The 26,750-nt window shown below is 38.5% G+C and overlaps 1 protein-coding gene across 3 annotated transcripts in view; it reads right to left on the reverse strand.

Annotated features, from left to right (window-relative positions):
* Positions 1 to 26,750, reverse strand: part of TLN2 (talin 2) — a 129,221-nt gene that overhangs the window by 67,305 nt on the left and 35,166 nt on the right. For all 3 annotated transcript variants that reach the window (XM_088172405.1, XM_014879150.2, XM_088172404.1), the window contains 8 exons: positions 23,413 to 23,495; positions 13,066 to 13,236; positions 10,316 to 10,413; positions 9,558 to 9,687; positions 8,143 to 8,295; positions 7,150 to 7,292; positions 5,608 to 5,735; positions 1,329 to 1,392 (listed from right to left, as the gene is read on the reverse strand). In XM_088172405.1, coding sequence (XP_088028531.1) covers positions 1,329 to 1,392; positions 5,608 to 5,735; positions 7,150 to 7,292; positions 8,143 to 8,295; positions 9,558 to 9,687; positions 10,316 to 10,413; positions 13,066 to 13,201 — 852 coding nt within the window. In that variant the 5' untranslated portion in view covers positions 13,202 to 13,236; positions 23,413 to 23,495. The remainder of the gene's footprint in view (positions 1 to 1,328; positions 1,393 to 5,607; positions 5,736 to 7,149; positions 7,293 to 8,142; positions 8,296 to 9,557; positions 9,688 to 10,315; positions 10,414 to 13,065; positions 13,237 to 23,412; positions 23,496 to 26,750) is intronic.

Raw genomic sequence — 26,750 nt, forward strand, 5'->3', positions numbered from 1 at the left:
TGGGATTCCCGATCCCACCCCATCTTCCCCTCACGTGCTTCTGAACTGCTGCTTCCACCTCTTCCATGCTCACAGATGGCAGCAGAGGGAGCACCAGGCACATGGGAAATGTCTTCTTATTCCACTTGTTCCCACCCCAACTGCGTGGGAGCTTCCAAGGAAAAGTGCTGGGAGGAGCAACTGCAACTCCAAAAGCCTCTTGCATCCCAAGAATACAGGCTGCTCCCATGTGTCAGCTTCAGCACAGAGAACACAACCAGGACCCCAAAAGAGCAAGGAGCACAAATGGAGCACCTGCCAAGCTCCAGAACTTCATGACTTGGGAAGCAGCTGAGTTTTTTCCAAAAATACAGCTCACATATTCTATCTTGTTGTCAATTCTTTGCCCAGATCAGTGTCCTCATTGATGGGCTTCTGGTCCATGCACTAAAACACATCATGATTGCAACTACTCATAGGTCATATCTGACATGGGTAAAAATCCCATGCTATGAACAGCATGGCCATGACACTCAGAAGTGAATGAATCTGGGTTTTGCTTAAACTGCAATGTCACTGCACCACCTAAAGGTGCACAGAAAAGTGTCAGACATACTCGTCTACAAGGAAGTACTGAAAACTCAAGGCAGAACAGGCTCTTTAAGTTAGAGCATTTTTCAGTTGGGAGTGTAGCAGACAAAGAAAGGATGTGACCTGCTCCTGCTCTTCAATTTGTCTCCCTAGCTGAGATCACAGATCACTGGTGTGCCCTTCCAGAAGCCACATGACTTTTTGTCACCTGTTGACCTCAGAATTCTCCAACTTCCATTGTATTACCAGACGTGTATTTCAGTGGGCAGAGATACCTGGTGCATCTACAGGACTCAGACTGTGAGACCACTCCTAACAGTACAGTATCAGTGTATTTTACCATTTATACTTAACTGCTCCAGTCTTTTACAGTGGGGTGATTCCCCCACACACCACTGAATTCAAACATTAACAAGCAGAATTGAGGCACATGTTTGAACGAGGCATGCAATTAAAACTGGCTTTCCTAAACATGTGTCTATTTTAGTACAAATATACATCCTTATATTTCAATGCAACTGACAAAAAGATCTTGAAAATACTGAATGTTTACTCTCTCCATTTACCAAAGCACATTGGATAATCATCAGTGAAGAAAAAAGGATCAGGAAAATAAATCTGCTGAAGAAATAAAATAAAAGCTGTCAAACATTTGATACTTCATTTTCTGATAGCTATATAGCTTAAGTATATACAAATCTCGTATTTTCCTTCTAAAGGTAGTGGAATTACAGTATATTTTTCAGCCTCACAAATACCTGAAATATTCTCTTTTCAGCCCCTCTTTGTTTGGTATATTCTTTAGGCAGGAATTCTTTCAGGCTGGGGGGGAAAAAAAAAGAAATTCCAAAGTTAATGGTTCTCTCTTGAGGAGGGATGCTTTCCATATATCTTCACTGGCACTACAGGCTTCCTAATATGAGTGTTAAATAACTCTACAACAAAACAAAACCAAACAGAGCAAGAGCAAGTGGTTACCTTATCACTTGAGTAGCTGCCCCATGTAGTACCTTGTCATGTTTGGAAAATTCATCAAAAATAAGAAATAGCTGGGACACTTTCCATTCTTAAATTACAGGACGCCTCTCAGCAGCTCCGAGGGTTTCACACCTAAATGCAACTACACTTACTGTAATGTGGGAGAAGGGCAATGGAGGCTGGAGCCAGCTCTGAGTTCAGACACTGCTGTTACTTTATAGCAGCACTTTGATTTACTGACATGTGGGACCAAGTTCTTTCTCTGTGTCATCCAAGAAGTGTCAGAACACTAATATTGTTCTGAAAAACTAGAAAGTAATATAAGTGGACACTTAATCTCCCTGTGTTGTCTCAAAGAAAATAAGAAGCAGTTTTAATTTCTGCAGCACTCAGATTCTAAGGCTCTCAGAACAGAGATTAAATTAAACAAGTTCACCCTCCATGACAGAGTTCAGTCAGAACACTTCATCTGCCTCTCCTTGCTGTATAATAAAATAATTCTTCATCTCAGCAAAATTTCACCCTCATCTGATGGCATATCAGCATGATGCTTTAACAAATAACTGCTCTGGATTGTATCTGGAATATTCTACCCTGATGAAACCATGTTAAGCAGGTGATTTTCCACCTGAAGCAGTTTGCCCATTTAAAATAATTAGTGTCTAAGTATTGCCCCTACTTTGGGCTATTAAGAATTTGGACTATTACGACTGGAGAATGTCCTCCTTATTTTGATTTATTCAGTAAACAAGCAACACTTAACATTGAAGGCTAGACTACCTAATAGAATACAAAGTTAGAAGTTTTGAGAAGGATGGATTGTTTTAAACAAGATTCACAAAAAAAATGCTCAGTTGTAATACCCCTGCACATGTGGGTTGCAGTTGGATTGGAAGTTTCTTCCTTCTATCACCTTCTACTATTTTTAAACCAAGAGGCAAGTGATCACCTCAGCTGAAAGAGTGAAATGCCAGTTGTGAACAGACTAAAGGATTTTAATTCTACCTATAATCCAGATATTTTCTTTACAGACACAGTTTCACTTTATTTTGCAGCTTTTTAATGGAGCTAGCAAAAAGAATGGAAATACCATTTAGCCTTCTTTAATCCCTTAAATTACACAGATTAGAATGGACAAGGAACTCAGTCAAAAAAACCAGCTAATAGCAAGCAGCATTGATTTTACTTGGTTTACACTGAGTGTCATCTTCCAGTTCCTTAAAAAATGACATGAGTGCCAACACTTGGGTTGTTTTTCATTAGCATAAGTGTGTTCTTGAAAAACACAGCTTAATTCAGCAAACCAGGTTAGATTTAAGAATTAAGCTCAGCATCAAGCTCACTCATCACTCGCAGCTCTTCTGTTTTGTCAGGGTGTTGGCAAAGAGGTGGAGGTGTGCAGTTGCAGGTGCTCCTTTGCTACCTGCAGATGAACAGTGTGAGCTCTTTATCAGATATTCTCTCAGCAAATTCAGCCCCAGGGAACCCTCTGTAAGTGCCATGCAAAACTACATCAGTACCATGAAGGGCACGAAGAAGGACTCTTTTTAAATTGATCGTTTAATGCTTTCACAATTTACTTGGGTATGAGCTTCAAGGGAATTCCAACAACCAGCAGCAATGTCTTAGCAAGATGCAGGCAACAATCTTCATTCGTGCCAAGAATATTTTAGCCACGACAAAAAAGGACACAAAAGGTCTCTCTACACAAACATATTGTAGACATGGCAAACTGAACTAAGCTGTTTGCAAACATTTCATTAAATATTAGTGCTATTCTGTTCTGTGCTGTTTTTTGTATGAGCTGACAGTCTCCTTAAGGGAACCTGTATTACCTTAAGGTTTCAGCAGTGAGTGACTGGATACCTCTCAAATACCTGAGCTACAGCATAGAGTTGATATAAAACAAAATTACTTTCTTATTTGAAAAGAATTGGTATTTATGCATTAAACAGTAGAAAATAGTTGGACGAAACTTTGAAAAAAGTTTCTGAAAGGATGAGAGATGCGTCCTCAGAAGAAAATAATGAGCATTTAACTACACTATTTCTATATACTGTTCATAGTGAGCCAGGATCACTTGTCTCACTTAGACTCACAAACAAAAGCATGAGGTTTCACAATAAGGCTGCCATGATGGCTATGTAAAATAAATGTATCACCACTAAATCATTAACATGTACACTTCAAATTAGGAGACAATGACCAGGGACTTATGGTTCTGGAGCAAGTTCATCTACAGAGGAAAAAACTGAATTATCTCCAAATGAGAAATGCTTAATTTTATGAAACTGATTAAACACCAGGACAGAGAGCAATTACACTTGGTTACCTGCCAAGTTTAGTTCAAATACAGTCAAAACCCTAAATGAAAATAAAACAACAGCAGAGAAAAATGCCCTACAGACTATAAGAAGGTTTTGAATTTTGGAATTCTGGTTCAAACTGGTTTCCACTGGAGTAACATTCTTTTTGTAATTGACAGTTCAGTTATTAACACCTTTCATCTCTATTAGGATTACAAAAAAATAATGCACATTATATGAGTGATGACTGTTTCATGATGGACTCCAGACTATTCAGAACTGCATACAAAGCAGAAGTGTCATCCAGCCAGCAGCTTCAGTGCACCATAAAACACACTTTATGGGAGCTCAAAAAGAAGAGAAAAACTTTCCACTGGAAAAAAACAAATAGTGCATTAGAAAATCCTAAAAAAATGAGCAGCTGAATGCTGTTCAGCCTTTGCAAAAGCCACTGGTTAACCTTGTGGGAAATTACTGCTTTAAAAATTAAAAGCAACTATTTCTGGGAACATCCAACTCTTGAAATCATTACCATGACACAGCATCAACTTATCATGAGATAATACGCCGATGATTTGCTGCAGGAATACTCTTCAGTGAGTGGAATGAGAAGGGAAGGATAAGCAGACAATGGACAAATCCCAGATAAAAGTTGCTGTGTAACTGGTCACAGTTGTAGGAAATAAAAATCAGGAGTACACTGAAGCTGTTACACTGGGCCCCTGTAATTCTTAGGCATCAGTAGCTATAATAGGAAAGGTTCATGGGCCAATCAGGAGCAGACAGACAGTAAAACAGTAAAAAGAAAAGCTGATTATTAATTGGAACTGAAAGATGTTTATTGGCATAACTGAACTGCTACTGCAGGAACAGCCCTCAGAAGTGAAGTGTTTCAAACAACCAAGGCTGCAGCACTGCACATTCCACAGCAAGACACCACTTCCAAGTGATTCCCTAAGATATGGTAAAAGCCAAAGTGGCTCACAAAGGAAGCACTGAGCACTGTGCCAGTGGAACAGGACAGGAATCAAATACGCACCCATTGTTCTGTGCCTCCAATTAAGGTATTTATGAGCCTCATATGTAGGCAAGGCTTGATGGACTGTGCAGTAAATAGCTCTCTTTTACCTTCCTACATTGCTTTCCTCAGACTTCGGCCCTTGGTTAATTCTACTGCAGGTAAACCAATCAGAAAATCAAAATCAGTAGAAAAATGGGACATCTAAATTTCAGTTAAACTTAACTTGCCCTCCTGACAGCAGTAAATTAACTATCATAATAAAGATTAAAGGATGAGCCACTCATGAGCAGGACTTCTGTCCATGCCTGAGACAAAGAGCATAGTTCTAGAAATCCATTCATACAGCACCATGAGAAGGTAAATCTGACAAAGTGATTAATGCCACTAAAAAGTTTGGAAATTTTAATTTCTGCATAGGAGTATTCACTTTTTTCAAATCACAAAACTTCCTTCCACTCTTGTACTTTCCTGGTACTAAGTGTGTGCTTAACTGGCACTCTGGGAGGAGCCAGTGCCCTTATTAATGCTGTCTAAAAAGCCACTGCCAAAGGTCTCCTCATCAGCTGAGGTTGTTGATTTGTGCAATAAAGCTCCTTTCACTGGGAGATTTGCTATTGAAAATACACTGAATCTGATTACCTCTGCTTGGAGTAACAAAATGTGCTTAATCTGTGACAACTCAATATTAGTTATACTTGAGGTCACCCAAATTTAGAAGTTAGAAGTGTTTACTCTAAAAATCCAGGTTTATGTTTGTGTTCTACATGAGGTCCAAACTGGATCTGTGCTTGAAAGCCTCCAAATTCACAAGCCTTCTCAAAGGAGACGGGATGGGAACCATTCAGAATGTCATCACGAGCCTGGAGGAGATAAACAGAGATGTATGTGTCAGAGACACCTAAAACAACTATTCCATCTCAAATTCCTTGAAAGCTTCAATACAGCCAGCAACACACTGTCTTCCTTCTGAATGTCTTTATTATTCCATTCTGGATGTGTATGTGACTAATAAAACAAAGGGCTGGACTATTTCATTATGAGTATCTGTGGAGATTTATTTAAGCTATGATTGTATCAGCTTTGATCAAAAAAAGAATTTGACAGCCATTTCCTGATGCATGTGTAAATAAAATACAACATGCACACACACCTCAGTGTATGTCCACACATAGGCACAGATGCATGTGTATGCAAATACACATTGAAAAGCTTTCATCCCACAGCTTCATACAGCAGGGAAAAAGATCTCCACAATTAGTAGGTAAAAACAAAATTACTGTTACAGATATGGCAACAGGGACAGGCACACAATATTTTTCTTCCGTGTAAATGTGGTGGTCATTGAAGATGACAGATTTGATAGCTCTGGCAATACAAGGCTCTACCTTCTCTACCTACCCATAGACAAGGCAACGACAAAGCATTACCAACACATATTGTCACACCATGAATGAAATATTTTAGTGGCAGGAGAACAGCTCAGTGTGACAGTCTTCTAAAACACTTCAAAAAGGTACTGCTGGTCTACAAGCAATAGAACAGCCTTACCTTTTGCCTCAGATTTTTAAAATGTAATTTATAGCAACACCAAGTATAACAACAGCACATTCCATTAAACTTTCAGGGCTTTTTTTGCTTTGGAAAAAACCCCAAAACTTGAACAAATTTAAAAGCCTACTTTTTTTCCGACTGAATTGTAGGCAGCTGCAATGACACCTTCAGTTAAATATGATCTTCTGCATAAAGCTCCTGGCTTTGTTAAGGTATGCACAGCCCCTCTGACAGGTTAGGAAACTGATGGATTCCTACTGTCTTACATGACATGGTTCCTTTTGACAGAAAGCCTGCCTGCCTTGTGTGCTGTCTGGGTTAAGACTGGAAAGGAGAGCAGAAGAAACTCTCTCACTAATCAGGCAGAAGAGAAAGAGACATGAGAAATAGAAACCTGCTCACAAGACTGACCTGAGATTCCACATTACACAGAGAGCACCATCCAGAGAAGAGGGAGAATTAAAAAGAGCAGCTTGGGACTAAAGACATGTACCGATTTTAAGGAAGCAGGATGTGAAAGGCAGTGGATTTTTGGCTGGGTTCAATATATTTGATTAAAAAAAAAAAATCAGCAAAGCCTCTGTACTATCATGTGTTTTTGGAGGGCTAGACAAAAGAGTAAAACTAAAGCATATCCAGAAGTGGAATTCCAGAAGATAGAGCAGCAACTTTTTTCTAACTAACCTACACAGGTTTCCTCAGACAAGGCAGAAAGTACTGTACCTGAACATAAAGCAAATTAAGCTGAACAGGATCTCTTGAATCTACATTCTGGTCTGAATAAAAGAACTTTCTTCTCAAGAGTAGTGTTTCATTTTCATCCACTCCTTGCTCTCTGAAGGTCCGGCTGTGATCCAGCCAATTCACTGCAACAGAGCCACAGACACACACGTGGTTAAAGCCACTGTCACCAGTGTTAACAGCCCTTGGGAAACTCAGGGCATCATTGGGGGTTCCACTGGGGGGAAACTCCACAAGAAATGTTATTCTCATTTCTGTTTCTAATCATCAGTGCTTAAGGTTTGCTACAAATGAATGAGAACTGAAAACCAGCACTGCTGAGAAACAAGGATATACTACAGCATAAACATTGCTAGTACTGAATAAACTACTATAGTAATGTTTTACCACTAAACTTAGATCTTCAAAGCTTAACAACAAAATAACTTTGCAACATTTTACCTCTAAAACAAATGATTCTGTTTATATTTCTTATCCCTGAACACAATTTTAAAACATCTTCCTGCCACTTACAGTGGACCTTAGTGTCTTAGAGTAAAACAGAAAAAAAAGTTATAAAGACTTAGCACAAAAAACAAATCAAATACTGTCTTAGTTCTTTGGCAAACTTCACTTGCAGTTAAAACTTATCCCTTCAAACACAAAACTACCTTTTTATGGCCTTCAGTAGGCATAAATTATTAAATATCCAACTTTTATGAAGCGACAAAACCAATCCTTCACACTTAAGTTGGAATATCCCTACCAAACAGTACTTCAAAACACCTGCTAACTCCCAAAGGCATTAACTTGCCCATTCATTTCATTTTAAAAATGCTCAGTTGCAGACAGAATTACATACAAAGGGATGCAAAATACAGCCAGGAACCAACTGAAACACATTGAATAGTCTAAAAATGCATTCCTGCATGGCTTCTCTGCATTATACTGTGGAAAGATATTAATCAGAGAATTACCCTGGAATACATTACTCACAATCATCATCTGTATGAAGCTTTGCCTTCAGTTTTTCCATTTTTCTTTCATCACGTAGGAGTGTCCTATCTTTCTTAAGTGTTCCTGTACTTTCCTCTTTCTTCTCTTCGATGTTCTCCTGGATTAATGAATATTCCTCATAATTTGTTATTCCTGGAATTAGAAATAAATCCAGTATTTGACCTCACCTTTCCAACACATGATTTCTCTGTCATATGCTGCATTTACCACTTGCAGAAAGGTATTAAATATAAGGGGTTTTTTTGCTGCTGTCTACCAAGAGAAGCTGCCAGTTTAAAAACATGATGGAATGTAAAATAACTGTAAATTCTAAAATGCAGATAGGCTATAGTAAATTTCCATTCATGGAAATTTAACCTACAATTGCTTCCTGAGGATTGAGTAATTTCAGTATACCCATGATATAAAAGAAATGTGCCAGGGCCAACTGAGGAACAGAAACCATGTGAAATTTATGATTTTTTTATTTAAAGTATTATGACTCAACTCTTCCTGTGAATTTTACATGAAATTGAATCAAAAATCAGTTCAAAATATTTAGCATATGTGCTAAGTTGTTCCCATATCTTGGTTGTTTGTTTTTTTTGTATGTAAGAATGTTTATGTTCTACCAGACAGCAAATTAAACACTCACCTGACTTTCATTCATGAAAATAAGTCAAGCTAGTTTTTGAGGTAAATTACTTACAGCACATTAGAATCCAACATAAAAAAATCTCAAAACTGAAATAGATGATTCACTTTCCAAGTAAAGTAATATAAATCAAATTAAGGCCGCTTGAATTCTAAATGAGATTTAAGCACTGTTTTAAGACTTAAATTAATCCATGTTGGCTGCATCCTTGCAGTGCATGTATTAAATATGAAATTGTTTTCAAAATAGTCCATTTAGCTAAGTTTTGAGACAGACTCTAAGCAATATGACACATTTTTGACCAGCTGCTCTGAATGGCTTCTGTATGTTGTTTTACAAATGATAAAATTCTGTGATCAACTCTTAATCATAACAACACAAAGTCCTAAGCTTGGGTACATGACAAGGTCAGCAATGTTCCTCTTTTATCCAATTAACACCGAGTATAAATTCAGTTCTAAACCTCTGCCTCATAGCAGGAAAAAGTAAATGTAATGTACAATAACAAAATTAGTACCTGTACTGCTGGATAACTTTGTGCCTTCAACTGCTAAATCCTGAAGTTTAAGGATAAAGGTGAGTCTCTACAGAACTTTGATAAAACCTGAACAACAGGTTCCAAGAAAGTGTTTGGTAAGTAGTAACTTAAAATTAAATTTTTCACATGTATGCCAATTTCTAGCCACATAACATCCTAACAATCAAAACGTAAATATGACAGAAAAACAAATACTTAAACATGTGGGTCCCAAAACCTTACCTATTCTGCTGCAAATGGTAACCAGTAATTCACCCACTGTTTTAGAATCATCCACCATGACTGTTTTCACTGAACCATCCAACATACGTATTTTCTGAGGTCTCTGTTTCTTTTTGTACTCCAATATATCCTAGGAATTAAACACAACTGTTTCTAAATGCTTTTGGAAGCCATCACAAGGCAACCCACTACCTTAAATGCCTAAAACAGGATTCCCTTCCCACACTCCAAGCTGGATTTTTCCTTTGTTACAATATAAGCAAATGTACTCATTTAACAACCTTGAGCAGTGACTACTTTTAGATCTGCCAATGTCATTTTTCAAGAACTGTCCTAAGTGGCAAGACCTAGTCAGGGCAGGATAGACCAAAGTACCTTTGTGCTGTGAAATCTAGTGCAGCATTTCAAAAGGGCTGCAGCATTGTGGCTCTATGAGCCAGTATGACCTCAGCACCTCAAGTACACAAGAAACCAACCCTAACACAAGGTCATGTCAAACACAAAGCATAAAACAAAAGTTATTCTTCAACTTTCTGTTAATCATTGTATGAAGACACTACTGACCACAATAGCTCACAGTCACAACCTGAATGCAGGAAAACACTGACATCTGAGGCACAGCAAGGAAGAGGACCAGGTCAAGTTCAGGAACAGACTCAAGACCTTCCTACCCCTCTAAGTGCTAAACATTCTTCTTGCTATTTAGGAAACAAGTTTTCTAAGAATGTGATGATGAAGGAAAGAGACTTGCACCATACCCCATTTCTCAGCATGTAATAATCCAGTGTTCTTCCAGCCTCCAGCCAAATACCTTTTCGAGGATCATCATCTGACAAGAACAATCCATAGTCAGAGGCTGTGGAACAGAACAGACAGAGACACATTAAAAGATATCAAACCTAATAAAGTCAATATGGTTTTATTCAGGGCTATCCAGATTCAAGGTTAAGCCTCCATTACACTTACCTTCCATTCTCAATAAACTTGGATAGAATTTTTTTTCCTGTGCTTCATGAAATATTTAGTTCAGCAGCAGATAGCAGGGTACATCAGGCTTGACAGAAGACTTGAACAAAAGCTTCACTACACCATCACATCTTCACATGTCACATCTACTGTGTATTGTATTTGTAACTACTTTTCTTTGAGACTACCTTTTTCAAATGCTCACAGGGCCTGCTTTGGAATTGACTAACCAAAAATACAAGCAAGTTTGGCCTTAACCACAGTGTACTATTTCAAGCAGCAGTTCTATTTTCAAAACACAGTTTGCTTTCAAACCTCCACAAATGAGTTTATTACAAACTTGGAAATTTTTCTGGTAGATGATTCAAATTTAGGTATTTAAAAATACACAAGGCTTCTAGAATTATATCCATAGCAAACACAGCAAAAACTCGCATCTTTTGAAGACTAAACAATGTCAATTGATTCTTTCAGAAGTCAATTATAAAATTTTCATTGCCACATGAGGCTTAGGTTTCAAAGACTAAACTCTAGATAGACAAAATGAAGTATCATGACTGTTAATTGAAGGCCTATCCATATGCATGAAGAATCAATGCAGATTATACTTCACAAACACCCATTCAGCAGGTGAGCCTGCTGTTTGCAGCTCTGCAGGTTAAGCTGCCCCTTCTCATGGCCAGCAGCACAGTGTGTTACAGCACCTCTGAGCCCTACCTTGTTTGCTTTCAGCCATGTGTTAGGAGCCTTGGGCTAGAAAGCCAGGTAAAAACATCAACAATTTTCAGGTAATATTTCATCTGTATATACCACGCATAGCAATAATTTACATTTAACAGCATTTACCTTAAACACGAGATTGGTTATGCAATTATATAAATGACCTTACACTTAATTGATAGAAGTGGAACTGACTTAAAGATACCCAATTTAAAAGGAAGAATCTTTCCAAAAACAACTGAGTAAGATGAAAAACTTTCCCTGCTGACCTTTATTAAAAACTCCCCTGAAGGGTCAAGTGATCTGTACATACAGGGTATTTATGCTACAGATTGAATACAGAATCACTTCTGTAAGATTTTAGAACTTGTGCCTATAAATAGGTTGTGACCTTTTGCAGGCAAAATGCCTTGCACAGAGCACAGAAGTACCAAGGAAGCACAGACTGCTCTGATATTCATTTGTGGTAATGAAAAAGCAGGAGTTGTGCAAGTTGCACATGAAAATCATGGTCACTTTTGTGCTGGGACCAGGCTTGTGGGAGAAGTGAAGTGTGCACAGCTGATAGCATAAGTACATTTTCAGTTGTGCAGAACCAGTTTATCAACTGTACTACACCACTGTGAGTCTTCTCAACGAACAGGGACACACACACATTTTATCATCCACAAAACAGGGAAAGGACATGTTGGAAACATTTCTGTTCATCATTCAACTTCATTTTTTGAAGTTTGTAATTGCACTGCAGTCTTAACTAAAGGAAAAGCCCTACTATAAAATCTGAGAAGTCCTTGGCTTTTCTTTGAGGTTCAGGATATTCAGGGATATTTACCACTCAACTTGTCTGAATTCAACAGCTGCCTACAATCACTACCTTGAGAGACCAGCATGGTAAAAATGCACAAGTTTTATTTGAAAGCTGAAGCTCTGTAACTAGGTTTCCAAAGGACTCCTACAAAGGAGAAGCAATTCTCAGTAATAGTAATGAAGTTCATTACTAGTAAGTTTTTTCTAACAATTCAGACACGATTTTTGAAATGACTTGTAAAGGTTGAGAACTTAAACCTCAATAAACAACTTGTTTCAAGAATCACATGCTGGTAACATTATTTACAATACAGCACCAAAGGGCTTGGATGTGTCTGAGTATTTTGACAACTTTGCCTGTGTTAAAACCAGATCTTTTGTCCATGGTGTTTCCCAGTCTATATTCACCTAATTCTCTCAATAGGTAGAGAGACAGTTTTGATTAACATGCAGCACCATGGTAACTATGCTATGCACAGCATGGTGATGATTTCAGTTATTAACCAGTTTCAAACATTTCTCTTTGCACATTTTGGAGGTATCCAGCTATTCTTTTGTAATTCATGTTGTTGCTTCGTTTGCTCAGCCACAAAATAAGTCTATGCAGATCTTCTTAAAAAACATGGCCAGAAACACTGCTTTAAGTAGACAATACCAAAACGAAAGCTCTCCAAGCAGGAGAACAATTTCTCAGCTATTAGGTAAACAAGATATTTATTTAAGAAGTCAAAATTTCACTAAAAACGTTCATTGTGAGAAAACCTTCTGGGAAGACAAAAGGACGAAAAACAACTCAGCTACTTTCTGTCACTTAAAAATCTGTTTGCACTTGTTTCCTTTCACTCCAGAGCCCTACAACCTAAATTTAAAAAAAAACAAACAACAAAAAAAGCAACTAAATCCTCCAACACAAAAAATAAATGAAGAAACAGGACAATATCAAAAACCCCCATGAGTTTATATTCCATTTTCCATTCAGCCAATGAAGTGAGTAAGGACAAATGGAGGAACCCACCTTGCCCTGTCTGAGCCTCTGGCACTCGCTCACGAATAACTCTGCAGGCATCGTACACAGCAGTGGATGGCTCAAACTGCATCGTCTTCACCACATTGCACTGACGGACACAGATCTTCAAGGAAAGAGCTACCATGGTGCCAAGTCACTTGCAACTTCCCACTAAAGTACCTGAAAAAGTAGTAATGGCATTGCTGCTTACAGTTTTCCATTTAATGCTTTAACATACTCAGCTTTTCATTAAACAAAGAAACTAGCTCAGTAGAATCACATTTACTCAAATGCACTTCTATATAAAGTCTCATTAGCATCATCAGGCTAGAAATAACCCAAAACACGTATTTTTCTTGGTATAACAGAAATTCATTTTTTAAAAGCTCCGTGTGCACATACTAAATGTTCATATTTTCTTTGAGGTTGGAATGATGCATAGAAAACCAACACACTTATTGGGTATACTGGCAACACATTTACTGTTGAGAGAAAATGAATTTTCTCTCATCACACATTTTTATTCACTGGTAACCAGCAGCTTAAAATAACTACTTCATCACAAGTAGGATTTTTTCAGCACATAACTACTCTTTCCTGAAGATTCTGAAGTGTGCAATATAGTGTTATGGTTTTTCTCAAGTCTCCACATAGACCTGCTAGACATTTTTAGTCCATTGCACAGCTACAGAGAGCTTCAAGTATGAGCTATTTTTCGTTTCAGTTACATTTCAGAAACTGACAGCACTTTTTTTACAGAAACAGGAAGCTACAGATGCTTTTTGTATTGTTTCATTTTGTAGATAGTCTGGGTTTTGTCTCCAATGTCTTCCCTTGCTGTTTTAACAGTCCAAACCACTCTTCCATCACTAGACTTTCCACAATGATCTCCAAGAACTCTTCAGAACTTAAACCCTTTCTCCATAAACACAGAATGCACTAGAATCCCCAAATAATTTCCAAATGAATTTATGTGTGTGTTTTTAAATAGCAGCTTCCCAGGGGATACTAGTGACTAACCTGAAGAGCTGGAAGTTTGTTTTCCTCCATTCAGAGGCCTGACTTTACTCTTCACCTGAACCATATCCCTCAGAACTGCCAATTCCAGAGTGCCTGGTGACTGCAGTACAGGCTGCCTCCAAACCCAGCAGCCCCAAAGAGCCCCTGCTGCTCACCAGGACTGCATCCATTCTGGAAGGGATGTCTGTTACCTGCTGTAAGAGTTACCCTCTGTGAACTCCCTGAGTCTCCTGGGCTGCCTCTGGCTCACATTGCTGCTTCTCCAGCAGCTGCAGGAGTGGATGGAGTCCCCCAGACCCCTCGGGTCTGTAATGTCTCCTGCTGCTGGAGCCCTGTGTCAACAGACTTCCCTGGATCAGGTGGCCTGCAGCAGACACCTGCCACGAGGTTTTCCTTTGTTTCCTCACACTCTGATTCTTACCCACAGGCTTTCAACCTGCTCACAGTTATTCTTCAGGTACAGCTCTTGGCACCCTCTCCCTCTCCTGATGCAGAGGGTCACAGCTCCCCTCTCCCTTCTGCCCTGTCCCCTCTGAACAACATCGAGAGCTACACCCCAGCCATGGCATTCATCTCACCAGGTTCCAGTAAAGCCAACGAGGCCACAGCTTTCCAGCAGCAAGGTCTTCTCTTGTTAGTGTGACACAATGCTCTACTGGATAATATAAAAACAAACTGGGGTCCTGTATCTTAGAGAGCATTCTTTTAGAAGTACATTGTTTAGGTTTCAGCTTTTTAATATTTTCTTTGTGACTGTGCACCACATAAACCATAAACGTGAGTGTCAGAAAGAACATCAAAAGGTAGCCTAGCATAGTGCCTTGCATTGCAAAATGATGCATCCCTATGCTGTCCCTGCCAGATTCTCATTTAATCCATTCTGACAAAGTTCCATGAAAATGGAGTCCACAACATCCACAGCTAAGCTGCTCCATTTTTATTTTTCTTTTTACTATTTCTGCATTTTGGATGGTTCTCCCTCACACAAGTTTTCAACTTAGGTTCTCCATTCTGCAAAATAATGTTTTCTGCCTTCCCTACATAAACAGACATGCAAACTTATCCCTGATATCTTTAATGCACTTTTACAAGTTGAGAACCTGTTACTGTGTCCTCCCACTGGCACTCTTTTTTTTTTTTTTCCCCAGAGTCAAATTCAACTCAAAGAAGGAAGGACCTACATACATTAGTGGTCTGGTTTCCTTCACTTCAGTGCTCAGTTTCAGAGACACCAAAGGATGCATCATCTGAAAAAGAGCTTATGAAAAGAGCTCATGACTTATCAGCTTCCCCCAGTACTGTATTCTCAAACTCAAGAGAAATGTTTTCATTTGCCTTCTCCAGTGTATCCCGAGGCTCTAAATCTCCCCACTTGGCTTTCAGTAATAAATGGGACAGGCAATTTCCATCTCCTGAGTAACAGCCAGAACAGGACAGCTGTTTTTTCTCAAAAGATCTAAGAACTTGGTCAAGACAAAGGGCTGAGATCACAGAGAAAAACTAGGGGAAAATATCTTCCACATTTCCTTTATCTTCTATACATTGATTCACACCACATTTAAATATTTCTCTGTGCAAGTAATGGACTCTGTGCTTCACCCAAAATCACTCAGTTTGTGGAATGGCTGACCAAAAATTAAAAGGATCCTGGAAATTAAGAAAATTTTACATGAAACAGTTTGCCTGGTACTGTCTAATTCTCTGTGAGTAATAAAGTAGGAAATTTCTAAATCAGACTGTGACAGATCTGTGCCTGTAAGGTGGGAGACTAGAATAATAAATTATGAATCTGACAGCTTTGGGAGGGATAGCAGCAGCTTGGAGCTCTTAAAAAAGGCACAGAGCATAACTCAGAGAAGCTAGTCCTGCAGATCCATATCAGTGTGTATGTCAAGGCCTTGAGCTCAACCATCACAGGGCTCATGCTCTGGAAAATCTGAGCAAAACAAAATTCTAACCAGTGGATGAATGAAGATGAGCAGGCCTCGGTGTGCTCACAGAGATACCTCACCAACAAAGCAAACAAGCACAAATATTTCCAACACATATTATCCAAGTTAATAAGATATAAAGTAAGTAATAAGATATTAGCCCAAGATGTTATCAAGGACTGAAAAGTAAAACAAGAATGAGGCAGTAATAAAGTTTTTTAAAGTAGCTTGAAGCTGGAGGAATGTGTGCCTCTGGGTTAAGGAGTGATTACACAGGATTAGCCAGAGCAGTGATGGCAGGAGGGAAACACTGTCCCAGCTTGGTCACCGGGGGCTCTGGTCCCTGTACCTGGGCAGGACAAGGCTAGAGGACAGAGTTCCATTGCATTGGCACAGCCCTCCTGCACGTCTCAGCTTGTCTCCTTCCCCAAAGCTCTCTGCATGGATACATGCTCACTAGAGCTAGGATGCTGTTACTACTCAATTACAAAAGGTGTGGGCTTAGAAGCAGATATATACTCCATGAGCAGTTAAAATATTTTTATTTAATAATTTCTCTTCATTAAAAAAAACTTTCTGAAAATCTAAAGACCGATATTTACAAAACTAAACACTCTTCATATATTGTAAAGTAGGTATTTTCAGTGAAACAACTTGAACATTAAATACAAAAAAAAATGTTATTTGATGAAACACTTATACACATTAAAATACATTTTTATATTTTCCCTGAAATTAAATAAAACTGCAAACTGCCTATTGCAAGTCACAAACTAATAATTTGAACAAAAGCTCCAACATGGTTTGAGAAATGTCCCAAAATTAACAGGAAGAAAGTTGATGCCAAAACACCCCCACCCTTAATTTCCACTGGAAATTAATTTAAAATTGTTATTCCTCCTGGTATCATTCAAGAGGAGCAAAACAGAACTAACAACACCTAGTAGGACTGCCAAGGCTGAGTAACAAATGAATTTATTCATATCCTACTGCACCTCTTCTTTCATCAGTCCCAACAGTAATTTCTAGTAAAGTTTTTTCCAAGTAAACAACAATTTCTACACACTGTCTGTGCTACCATAGTAAATGAACAGCTTTTGCATGGATTTACTCTGGAACTTCCTTGTCCCACTTCTGCTTCACCAACAAATGGCTTTCTCAACCAGCTCCTTAAAATCCTTCTACCAGTATGCACATATAAAAGTATGCAAAAATGAGTTGCCTGCTGTTGTGAATATATCTACTTTAAAATGTTAAAAGCATTGAGATGGATGACACACACGATCAAGTTCAAACTTGCCCTAGTTAGAGAGTTTCCATGATTTTTTTGTCAGGCTCATTCAGTGAGTACTAATTCAGTGTAGGATGTAACTCTGCACTACTGAAAATTTCACAATCAATACTCTGAATGTAAGCCTCAGGTAATGTACAAAACAGGTCTCCATTCCACAACACCTTCCTGAAATAATTAACATGATAAAACCACAATTACAGAAATTACAAAAATTCCAGAAAAGATTTCCCAAAAAACTAAATTGTACTTAAGAGTCCAGCTCTGCTAGACTGGGAAGGTGGCACTGACCTCATCAGCTGCTGGACACACAAAAACAGACCAAGGCAAGGGACAGCAAAGTTATCTCAACAAGCATTTTACAAGGCCTCTCAAGAGACATGTAACACCAGGAAAATGGCTGTTTCTCCCAATACTGACAAGGACAGAAGTCTGCATCACCTAATTTCAACAGGAATCAACTATCATTAAGCCAAAAACATAAAATAAAATAAAATAAAACAGCAGAATAACGATGCATGGGAGAAAGGAGATTTAGAGAGGAGACCAGTTAGTGCACACTGATTTCCTTGATCGTTTACCTGCTCAACCAGCTTAATTCATACCATTCCTACCCCCATATCTGTGGTGTCTGAGCTGATGAGGCCATGATTTTATCTGTATATTCTGAACTGCAGTGCTAAGCAAACAGAGAAAGCAAAATGTCAGCTCAATGCTATGAGGGTATGTGTATTTCACATCCTCACCAACTGAGTGTTGAGTAACACATAGCCCAAAGCCACCTGCATTTCAAAAAGCAAATGAGAAACAGCCACAATGACCACTGCCAAGCACTGACCACACCCAGCCAGTTAAAGCAAAGTTGTCACTGCCAATGCAATGGTTAAAAGCAAAGCTCTGCCATGATTTAGTAAAGGTCTGTCTCCCTGGAGATATTTCTTAACTAGTTCATTCAAGCTTGAGCAAACAGAAATCTAGGTCATGAGACTGTCACAGCCTAAAAACCTGCATGTGTACATGCTAGTAGAAGCAAAGCTACATATTTTTGTTATACTAGACTAACTTTGTAACAAATCCAATGAACAGAAGTCCTCTATTCTTTTCAGTATTCCCACCAACTACCTGCTGGCACTGGGCACCATGGCATTTTCTGCTGTTCACAGAGGTTGAACATCTAATCCTAAGGTACATATGAAATAATTGTTTAGTGGACTGGTGCCTGCTAAGACCTCCGTGAACAAAATGCACTCAGAAATACAAACCCAGTCAAACTGATAAACAAAATTATGAATGCAAACGAAAGCATCATCCATCAAAAATCGAGCACAATGGACCCACAAGGCAGGCAGACAGGCAGCTGATTGCACAGGCACAGAGTAACATCACCCATTCTACTCTAAACTCACAGTGGCACCTATGTCAGCATTTTATCACAAAAGAGGTAACACTGCAACTCTGAAGGAGCCCTCTCTTCAGCACTCCATCACTGACAATTTGTAACTCATTTATACCACAATGCTTTTAACAGGGCTTCAAGGCTGCCATTAATAGAATTTCTTAGAAGACTAAGCTGATTCTCCACCAGAGCATGGGATAGGAACCAAACTATCATCTGTGGGTTGCACGCCTGAAGTGTATGTCCACATGTCACAGCAAGGCCACCATCAACTCCCTGCTGCCCAAGACACTGTGAAGATGTCATCACTGGCTGCTGCCACTCCCCTGGGAACTGTGCAGTGAGTGAGGTGCTTTCAGGAATAACGATCACTCATGCACAAATATCACACTTGGAAAAACACTGGCCTGGAAGTTGTCTTGTCAGTAATGTTAGAATCTCTTCTGGCCAGAAAGGAAATAAAACAGTATCTCTGTTTCCCTCTAATTAGCCTCAAGTGGAAGGAAAGAGCAGTAAACCAATGGAGTAAAAGTTGATGTCCTAAATGGGCAGTAAGAACAAAGATAGCGACTTGGAGGGTCCACAAGTAGCCTGACAACCTCAGACACCACACACTGTCTGTTTGGGGTGGCTCATCAGAGCTCTTGAAGCTTGAACAAGTAATCAAAAAAGCATAACCCTTCCTTTCATTGGTTAGAATACAAGGAATTTAACACTGTTCAGCACTGAACATTGCTTATTCTGTTTGCAAGTATGGACAGACAATTAAAATGCAAGAACTCTCACATGCCCCCCTGCCCTAAGGAAATCCTTGCTCAATCACTATGGCTATATACACACACCCCACATGTTGATAAGCAAGTTTACTAGAAAAACTCCGAAGAATCTCAGGAAAAATTCACTGCATTTATCTGTAGCATGCAGTACGAAATTCTAGAAAACTAATTGGAAAAAAAAATGCCCACAGCAAAACAAAGATGAACCAGGACAAGCTTTGAAAGGCTGTAAGAGCAGGCTGTAATTATTAGTAAGCATTAATAGATACCATTCTCAGTCCACATTTTATAGTTATACAGCAGCAGCATCTCTTTTGCTAAGAACACAGCAAGGAAATTCCCTCAAGCAAATTATGTAATAGACCAAAATATTTGGGACTAATTAAGAGTTGTTTATAGGACAGTCAGCTTATTAGCAATTGAACTTCAGCTTGCTTTTCAAGGCAAAAGGCATATTTGCAAACTAACTTGCTTGTATGTATCTTCAAAAGGAAGGATGAACTACAAGGAACTACAGGAGGAATGCCACTGTCCCAAACGGAGCTTTTAGATAAGATAAGCCAAGAGCTTGACTGGAGCTAGATGTAACAGAGAAATCACAAGCCCCAGAAGCAAGAGCCTTCACTATGGCAGTCAGTGACATGTCTTTGAAAAGGCTTTCCAGACCTTTTTTCCTATTTTGCAAGAACACTGCAAGAGAAAACCAAAACCAGAAACATGAGTTTCTGTACAAATCAGAAGAGAATCACATCCATTGTCTACATTCCTCTCCCAGAGTTCTTGGGAGGACAGTAGTAAATATATGCACAGACTAGTACTAAAATGGTATCTGATGTATAGAAGACATTTATATTTCGTGTGGGTTTGCTTGAGGGTTTTTTTTTCCTCCTCTTTTTAAAGGGTTTGTTGCTGGGTTTTGGAGGGGTGCTTTGTTTTTTTTTAAACCCAACTCCTGTAAGGTTCATCTAGATCCATCCCAAGCACTCCAACTTGCTTACAGTGGGATATATTCTTTTATGTTTATACAGCTTCAAATATATTTTCTGATCTCCAGTACCTAGATAAATTATAGGATAAGCAAAGTAAATGATGATTAAAAATAGTTCCTTTTCTGTGGAAAGGTTTGGCTGATAGAAAACCGATTTTCTAAAGCAGAAGATGTGACAATTTGAAACATTTCACTCAGATTCTAAATCACACTAAAGATAGTAATAGGTTGAACTATGAAATGGGCTGTTAAATCCAGGCTAGAACAGTTCTGTATATTGACACTATTTTCAACTGCTCAAATACTGTAATGTTTTCAAGGACAATTTTAAAGCTTTTATGCCTAGGTCTAGAACCTCTGAGCATGCTCAATTCAATGCCTTCCCCCCCACTGAATTAATTGAAACCATCACTCAAACTTTCAAGCTCCACCTGCCATTCTTGGGAGGCATCACAAAATCAGATGTAATAAACTACTTGGAGTTCTTACTTGAGTCATTTATTGACACAGCTAGCATATGACCTCATGGGTTCACCTGCTGTCATCTATTACTCTGCATTTTCTATTTTACATCTTTTTTATTTAAGTGACATGTTTTGGCAGAGAAAGAGTATTGCAAAGTCCCAGATAAACTATCATGGTAAATCATATATGGATTCTTTTTTTACTTTCCTTCTACCCTCCTGAACATCATCTGATGCTGCCCAGGAACTTTTTTTATCAGTTTCTTTAAGAAAAACAGCAGTCAACAGTTACCTCATACACATCTACTTGATTATCTACCTTGGGGAACATGAAGCCAACTAAGAGGCTGCTCAAATTTCTTACAGGCTTTATAACCAACATTCCTTATTTGTTACAGAAGCTGAACTATTTAATAACAAGAAACCCACTTAGCCACATGTATAATTATGATCAGCATCACCATCCAGAATTAGATGGGGTTCATAAGTCTTCAGAAACAGCTTTGTTACACAGAAGAAAATTAGTGGATCTCAAATAGAGTAATTTTTTTTCCCAGTGATGAGGTTTGTATGGAATGGTTCTCTGCTCTCACTCATTCCACCTCTTACTGTGATTAATATCAAGTATTACTGTAGTTTTTTCAACAACAGACATTTTGGCCAGTCATTTCCAGTTGTGCAAACAGAAACTCTGCTGCCATCATGGACATCTCTCTTTGAAACAGAATGAAGCACAGAACAAAGAAACCTGAGTAAAATTACCCAGCTGACACTAAGCCCAAATTAGGCTAAGGCAAAAAACCCCCAGAGGTTAAATCTGGAAGAGTCAACATCAATCTAACAATCAAACTGGCAGCAGTACTTTTGACAGAATTTGTTGCAAGCAAAGTGATTCCCTGTTGGAATTCTAACATGAACCACAGAACCACAGGCCCAGAACACGTGGTTATGGGCCTGGAGTCAAAATGGAAAAAAATTTTAAAAATCTGAGTGCTTCCCACAGATTTTTTTCAGACTTGAAGATATATTTTTGGTGTCACCTATGCCGACTGTTACCAATGTTGAAATTGAACATAAATTTTTCCTTGCAAAGTGATCCTACAGATTGAATCCAACTCAACTATTTTTATGCATAAAATGTTACTCAAAAGGCCTCAGACAGGAATCACAGCATGGAGTTCTTTAGCAAAACAGGTACATGACAACTCACTGGAAACGAGTGGACAAAGAGACACTTGAAACCATCTTGAAAAGCCATCATGAACCATTCAACTATTAAATGCAATTCCTCTCTGAACCCTTCAGTATTGCTTGTTGGAAGCTCCATGAAGAGGCATATTGCCCAGGATCAGATGATGAATCAAGTCCACCAGACCAATTCACTTACTGACATTTCTCCAACCTTTGCTTTACATGGTTATATTCATTGGAACTACTCCAGAGGCAGCTGAGCTGGATTCTTGAAACAAAATCCAGCATGTTAGAAGCCAAGAAACTGGACACTGCTTAAGGTGAGTAAGAATACCTGTCAAGTGTTTTCTGAAACTTGTTTCATTACTGTATTATTCTCATACAGCAATCAGATAAACCAGTTTTAAAAAAATCTAAGTACACAAAAGAAATTAAGAGGAACAACTCATATCAACTCAAGCAGCTCAACAAATTCATATGTATTTTCTTATTGTTCCTAGCAAAGGCTATTTCATGATGTACCTAAAACACCTTCATTTAACCTTGTCCTTAGACATATTTGGTACAAACTGACATGTTGCTTTAATTATAGGCTGCTTTGAAAGTTCACTGAAGACATTTTTCAAACATGGAGAATAGCAGGACAAAATTCCATTAGCGACCTCTCAGTATTTCAAGCACCATTTCCAGATGAGCAGTCAAAGCCAGAGACATATTTAGAACAGTAATGTGGACAAGGTCAAAGTAACTCCAACAGATTAAGAACATGGGGTGAGATTTATCAACATTTTGTCACTAAATGGTAAAATTAGCTTTATGCATTCTCTTCTGAGAGCATTACAGTACAGAAATGGTAATGTATCTCTGAAGTTATTATTAAAAATGATTTTTCCTTGTTCTTTTTGCCACCTCTTACACGTATTCAGATGAAAGAGTTAGGTCATCTTGTCAGCTATTTGTTTCATACCAATGAAAGGCATGGCCCTTTTTCCTAAGGCTTAGAGACATCACTTATTACATGATCATATTCTCCAGTCTCCCTGGCAACTGTTTCAAAACAGTCAGTGTCTGTTATAGGTTAATCTCCAGGCTGCTAATGACAATATTAACTTGGCACTTCAATATTCACACATCACATTTATTTTTCAGCTCAATTTTTCTCTTCATAAACACAGCCACAGAACTATATATTTCACATACTCTACAAAGAAAGTTTTATACTAATATACATAAGCTTTTCAATTACTGTAGGTTATGTATCATTATATGCATAACAAACAAAATTAAACAGGACCTTACCTCAAAATTAAACTTCATTTAATAGAAAATAAGTTTGTCTGAAAGTACTATTTGATCACATGGAAGGCTTCCAGCAACCAAGTCTGTAACACAAAATACAAACAAATTACTTTCTTATCTCCAGTTCAACAATTTGTATTTTTCAAGTACCTTCTCTGTCAACACACTGGAAAGAAAACAACTCAGGAAGTCGTAAGTTTCCTTTTCTCTTCAAGAGTCACAATTTGCATTGCCAAAATGTCTTTGTGCTCAAGAAAATAAATTTCAGTTCAGGCTTCGAAATTACTCACACATAAGAGCTCATAATAAATTAATCAATGAGTTTTTACAGGTAAACACTTGGAAACTGCCTAGTTAATTATAAAAACACTTGGTAGCACAAGTCTGGGTGTTAACATAAATTAAACTATCACACTGACCTCTCACAAGTATTTATTTTGCATTAACTGTGCTTTTCCATGCTTTACTGTCCCTGTGTGGAATACAGTCTACAGCATCACAACTCAGGTCTCTCTGGGCAATCTCCCTTAAAGCATGATTGCAAAAAAAAAAAGGTAGAAATAGTGTTTTGTTTTGGTTTTAAAAGATGATAAACTCTGTTTCAAGGCTTTGGCTGTTTTGAGGAAGTAGGTTTTCTTGTTTGGATATTTTCAGGCTTTGTTTATTAGATTTTGTTTTCTTTTTTTCCCCTAGGCTTCTTAGGATCTTTTGTCAGTTTTTACTCTAAACAAATACTAATATATCATAGTGGTTTAATAATCATGAGGGCAGATCAGTTTGCACACAAGCCATTTAACAATTCTGGATCCCCCAGTGCTCTGGAACAAACACCAGCTTCTCTCCCAGTATTTCCAAACACCTCCAGGCACAGCATGATCCACACCTAGCACAGCCTTGTGTTCCATGTGTGCACTAGGCAAGGCTCTCATCCCATTTTTCCATCTCCTGGACAACCTAAAATTTCAAATGAAGTTGTGATCCACAGCAGCTACCCAAATTTGAACCCAGTTTATTCATCAATTTAGAAAGACCAGGATGTTAAAGAATAAAGTCACACTTTCATACAACTACATAAGCAGGGAATGCCTTTTAGCTGAGCAAAGCCCACAGCAACAAAAGAATTCTTGCAAATTTTAACCAACCAAAGCTGGCAAAAACAATTCCGATAAAAAATATTCATCACTGAATGTTTTTCTTCTCTTGGTTGTTTAGAAAAGTGATTTTTTGCTTTCAGTGGACTTTTAACCAACACCAGCTCTATGCCAACAGAACTATTAACTGCAGGTTAACAGATTTAATGCAGGCCAGAGTAAATGCAGTATACTTCAGGCAATTATTTCAGAACCCAATTGATCACCTGCACTAGAATTGACAATGCAGTAATTTGCTACTTTGAAATTTAGATCCCTGATCACACTCATCCAACTTTTCAATGCCTGCCAAGTCTCCAGTAAAGCACAAGTAATGTACAATGACATCCAATTCAAGGTATGCCTGTTAAAGCAGCCTGTTCAAATGTGACTGTGGAAATAACATTCATTTTTCAAGTGGGTTTTTATTGCTGAAGCAGCCATGTATTTTTTTACTTATCAACAGGGAGATAAAGAGACCTTAAAAAAACTAATAATCACTGTTTTTTTTATTCTATTGTCCTCACTTCCTGGAATGCAGTCAGAAATGGAACTAGGCTGCCCAGAAGCCCAGTCAGCAAAGCAGCTGCCCCGAACCCGGGATTTGTTTACCATCTATTAGAGGGTGGGAGCAGTGAGTGCTTAAAGCACCCAATTCCAGAAGTTTACACGGGATTTCTGAATATTTGGAGTATTTCTTAGCAGTAGACCCTGGCTCCTCCATCTCTTTCTTTTTCCTTAGCTGCAGCTGAGAAATGCTTTTGGTTCAAATGCTAGTGATGTTATTTACAGAACAAGAAAACTGATTAAAGAAAAGCACTGAAGTAGAATGTACTTCCTCAATGCTACTGCAGATTCCTACACTAGGAATTAGAAGTAAATTAGAGTTTTGCCTTTATAGATATTTCCAAGGTATTCTCTAAATTCTTGGTGAAAATGAGTACATGGCACTTGTCTCACCAAGGTACTGTTCACACTAACTGTAGTTTCTGAGCTTGTACAATTTGGAATCTATGTTAATGTTTTCTTTTATTTCAAAAGAGACAGTCTGCAAGCAATTTCACGAATGTAAACAAGATGCTAAGCCTAGCTTTCATAAGAACAGCAAGTGTAGCTTGCCTTAGAGCACTTGCAGTGGTCTGCTGGATACCAACACCTGAGCAGTGAACACAACCCCACAGAGCAGAAATTCCTCAGCACAAGGACTATTTTCTTCCCATGCTGTGGTGCTGAATATCCAAATATGTACTTGGACTCAGGTCAAAATTAATCCGATTTATCACTCATTTATGGTGCTAAACATTACAGAATCAGTTATTCAGCAGGCTAAGGCAAAGATTCACTGGGTCAGCAGCACCTGTTGAGTTTCTGCCCTCCTATGGTAATATAAATAAAAAATAGCACATTTTGCATGACCTTTATGAAAAAAGTGTGGGTTCAGCTGTCATAAGCAACTACCATAAAAACAATATGGGAACTTGCACTTTTTCTTTGTTTTTAAGTCATGAATCACTCAAGCATGAAACCCTTTCCCTCAATATTCTACATTTCCCTTCAAACTACTTATCCCAAAAGGCATGTCAATCCAGGATATAACAGGCCATGTTCCCAATCTCCAATGAGATTGTCTGTAATGTGAACACTTCCACCTTGCATGATGAATGCAATTCATCATCCACTTCTGCCTAAATACCTGCACATAAAGTCATTAGCAATATGGCTGTTAGAAGCTGAGATTTCATGTCCAGGGTTGGTGCTGAAGAGGCAATAAAATAAAAAAAGTTATCTTTCAGTGGACAGGTAAGACAGAAAGAGAGAGAAGGAAAAAAGCCAAGCCCAACAAAACAGCACCAGGTTTTTGCTGTTGGTACAATTTCTTCAGAGCACGTTACCAAGCAAGGGCACCTGCCATTCCCATGGTATAATGCTTAAGGTGTCTGCAGTTCAAGTTTGCCAGCTAAATCTGTTCACAACAGAACTATGGCCCACTCACACTGTAGCAGACAAAATATACAATTGACTTCTTTGGCATGACTAACAGGAAGTTTGCCAACTTTCCAAACATACTCCTCGAAAGCTGGGCTGCTCTGTGTTTGCATCCAAAGCCTTAGAATAGTAATAGTTCAGAGAGTCTAGATACAAAGTGTCAGAAACCCAGCCTGAACAGACAGACCTTGGATCTCCCATTTTTATACTATACTCATTACT

This window comes from Sturnus vulgaris, chromosome 13 (genome assembly GCF_052056855.1).
Source record: "Sturnus vulgaris isolate bStuVul1 chromosome 13, bStuVul1.hap1, whole genome shotgun sequence".
Taxonomy (NCBI): Eukaryota; Metazoa; Chordata; class Aves; order Passeriformes; family Sturnidae; genus Sturnus; species Sturnus vulgaris.